We start from the raw sequence: 2,914 nt of genomic DNA, 5'->3' as shown, positions 1-2,914 counted from the left end.
CCCGCCCCGCCCCAGCACTCTGAGAACTGGCTCAACGGGTCTCAGGGTTGTTAGGCCACCTGAATAGGGAACCAGCAGCTGCCTAGCCTCTGGTTTTTTCTCTCCTTCCTTTTCGTCTTTCTCAGGGTTCATCGGCTCCCCCCTCCTCCTGAGTTTGCTTCATACATTTTCAAGAGTTGATTCCCATCAGAACTGCATCTTCCATTCCACCCATGTATGTCCAGGATCCTTTAGTTTACTTGGTTCATTTCTCAGTTTTCCGGTAGGCCTTGCTGTTTTCAGAGCTAGTGCAACTTTCTTCGTATTAAAACTCTTAGTCGCTCTCCCACAGTATATATCAGGAAACAGGCACAGTCGGAAGTTGTACCAGTAACAACATTGTAATACTGGAAATTTCATTAGACCAGCCCTGGGCATGAACCAAGACAGTCCACAGCCCTTGGATTAGTCATGGCTTGAAGAAGAGAAGACAGAGCACAGGGCTGTGCCTGACAGGGAGTCTGGAATTTCTGGTTTCAGTGTGAGCCAGGGGAGGGGCCTTCATGTAGAGGGAGGGCGGGAAGCTGGGGCTGGGCCCCAGTCAGCTATGCAAGGCTGCGTAAGCAGAGGCAGCACAGAACAGAGAGGATCTCAACACCTTCCTCAATCGCAGGAGTGGACACTGCAGCTTTGACCACCTAAGGCACCACACTTGCTCCAAAACTTGTAGCTCCATTTGTCATTCTGAGGCCCAAGGATGGAGCCACTATTAGGGGTGAAAATTGGCTGCCTGTTTGCCCTGCTGGCTCTCACCCTGGTCTGTGGCCTCATTCCCATCTGCTTCAAATGGTTCCAGATCAAGGTGGCCACAGGTATAGCCCTTCTGTATCTTTGTCTGCATAACACAGGTTTGACTTCAACCCTGTCACCTTATCCTGACACCTTGCTCTGATTCCTTCACCATCCCCAAGCTTGGGATGTCGGGTGCTGCCTGTTGCTCTTTAGTCACCTTTGTCCATCTCCTCATTGCCAACTGGATTATAACTCCTGCTTTTCATTAGGTCGTCACCGCCGGGTCCTCAGCCTCCTGGGCTGCATTTCTGCCGGCGTTTTCCTGGGAGCAGGGCTCATGCACATGACCGCTGAAGCCCTGGAGGGAATGGAATCGGAAATCCAGAAATTTGAGATGCAGGTGAGCAGCTGAGTATCAGGGCTGGGAGGCCGGAATGATGAACAGAACCAAGGGAAAAAGGGACGGGGTGGGGGAGGGGAGTGATGGAGCCAAGAACATGACTCCTGGGTGGAACAACAGGGAAGATGACAGCTCCTGTGTTGTGTGGAATAATGACAAGAGGTCAGACTGGGCTTTAAAGAAAGCAGTGGAACCAAAGGGACAGGACAGGAAACTGAGCTGCTCCATCCTCCGTCTAATTTCTGCTTTTTCCTCCATAGAACAGAATAGAGAGTGAACAAAATTTTTCTGGTGATGCTAATTCAGTTCACATAAGTATCTCCCACCAGTCCCTACCTGGAGGGTGAGGAGAACCAGAGACTCCTCTCACCCCCAGAGCCTTTGGAGAGGAGGACGTGAGGAATACCAGAACCCTCTGCTCCTCAGCTCGGACACTGTAGGAGGAGCCAACCTGATTCTTTTGGGTTTATGGAACCCCAGACCAAGCTCTTGCTTTGCTCTTGCATTCTTTCTCTGCACTCTTTAATATGCCTCACATCGTTTTCCGTATTTCTAATCCTACTGCCCCTGTATCCCTTGGTCCTCTGGTACCTTGTTGTCGTATGTCCGTATCTCCTCTGGGCTTCATTCCCGACCCTTTTTTATGTTCTAGTCCCACATTTCCCATTCTCCTCAGTCCATCCTTTGCACCTCCTTCCTTCCTTTCCCGTCTCACAGCCCCTCTCTCTGTTCCCAGATAGACTATCCCTACGGAGAGCTCGTCATCTCCCTGGGCTTCTTCTTGGTCTTCTTTATGGAGTCGCTGGCACTGCAGTGCTGTCCTGGAGCTGCTGGAGGATCCGAAGTGCAGGAGGAGGAATGCGGGGGCGCTCACGTGCTCGGATTCCACAGCCACGGACCTCTGCCCTCGCCCTCGCGCAGCCCCTTTCGAGCCCTCATCCTCCTGCTCTCACTCTCCTTCCACTCGGTGTTTGAAGGTCTAGCTGTGGGGCTGCAGACAACAGTAGCAGCTACCGTGCAGCTCTGTCTTGCTGTCCTGGCTCACAAGGGGCTCGTAGTGTTTGGTGTAGGACTGCGGCTGGTGCAGACAGGCACTGAGTCCCGATGGGCCGTGTTGTCTATACTGTTGTTCGCGCTCATGTCCCCCCTGGGCCTAGCCTTAGGGCTGGCTGTGGCTGGAGGAGACTCTGAAGGGGCACGAGGCTTAGCCCAGGCTGTGTTAGAGAGTGTGGCAGCTGGCACCTTCCTGTATGTCACCTTCCTAGAAATTCTGCCCCGGGAGCTGGCTGGTCCTGAAGCTCCTCTGGCCAAGTGGGGCTGTGTAGCCACTGGTTTTGCCTTCATGGCTCTTATTGCATTGTGGGCCTGAGAGATTCCTGACTTCTCTGACAGACTCCTCTAGAATGATCTCCTACCCCCAGGAGGCACCTCCCCAATGGCTTTGGCCCTCAGACATCTTCAGTGAGACTAAGTGGCATTCACTAGGCATCATCCCCCATGAATGGGCCCCAGCTCTTCCTACGTGAGATCCCATTGCTCATCCAAGACTGAGAAAAAGATGTTTGTTTAGGTGAGGGCCTATACATTGGAGAATTGATATAAAGACCATCACTCCAGATTTGACTCATCCCGTTTTTGCTACCATATGTAATAAAATGTCCATTTCACTCCTCTTCTTCAACCATGCTGTACTTCATTTCTTCAGGTTGCCTAAGAGCTGCCTGATGGAGTAGGGAATGGGGA

The 2,914-nt window shown here is 52.2% G+C and overlaps 1 protein-coding gene across 1 annotated transcript; it reads left to right on the top strand.

The window, feature by feature from the left end:
* Positions 1–467: 467 nt before the first annotated feature.
* Positions 468–2,852, top strand: LOC102887981 (zinc transporter ZIP2). The gene is made up of 3 exons (XM_006906872.3): positions 468–851; positions 1,041–1,171; positions 1,908–2,852. The coding sequence occupies exons 1-3, from the start codon at positions 737–739 to the stop codon at positions 2,538–2,540; spliced, it is 879 nt and encodes a 292-aa protein (XP_006906934.1). The 5' UTR covers positions 468–736; the 3' UTR covers positions 2,541–2,852.
* Positions 2,853–2,914: the final 62 nt, after the last annotated feature.

Source organism: Pteropus alecto, unplaced genomic scaffold (genome assembly GCF_000325575.1).
Source record: "Pteropus alecto unplaced genomic scaffold, ASM32557v1 scaffold171, whole genome shotgun sequence".
Classification (NCBI taxonomy): domain Eukaryota; kingdom Metazoa; phylum Chordata; class Mammalia; order Chiroptera; family Pteropodidae; genus Pteropus; species Pteropus alecto.
Note: the sequence above shows the minus strand (reverse complement) of the source record. Positions and strands in the feature narration are given on the sequence as shown.

Coding starts and splice junctions, on each gene's coding strand:
- LOC102887981 (XM_006906872.3), top strand. CDS start 737: ATGGAGCCACTATTAGGGGTGAAAATTGGCTGCCTGTTTGCCCTGCTG. Junction 852..1,040: donor CCAGATCAAGGTGGCCACAG/GTATAGCCCTTC, acceptor GCTTTTCATTAG/GTCGTCACCGCCGGGTCCTC. Junction 1,172..1,907: donor TCCAGAAATTTGAGATGCAG/GTGAGCAGCTGA, acceptor CTCTGTTCCCAG/ATAGACTATCCCTACGGAGA.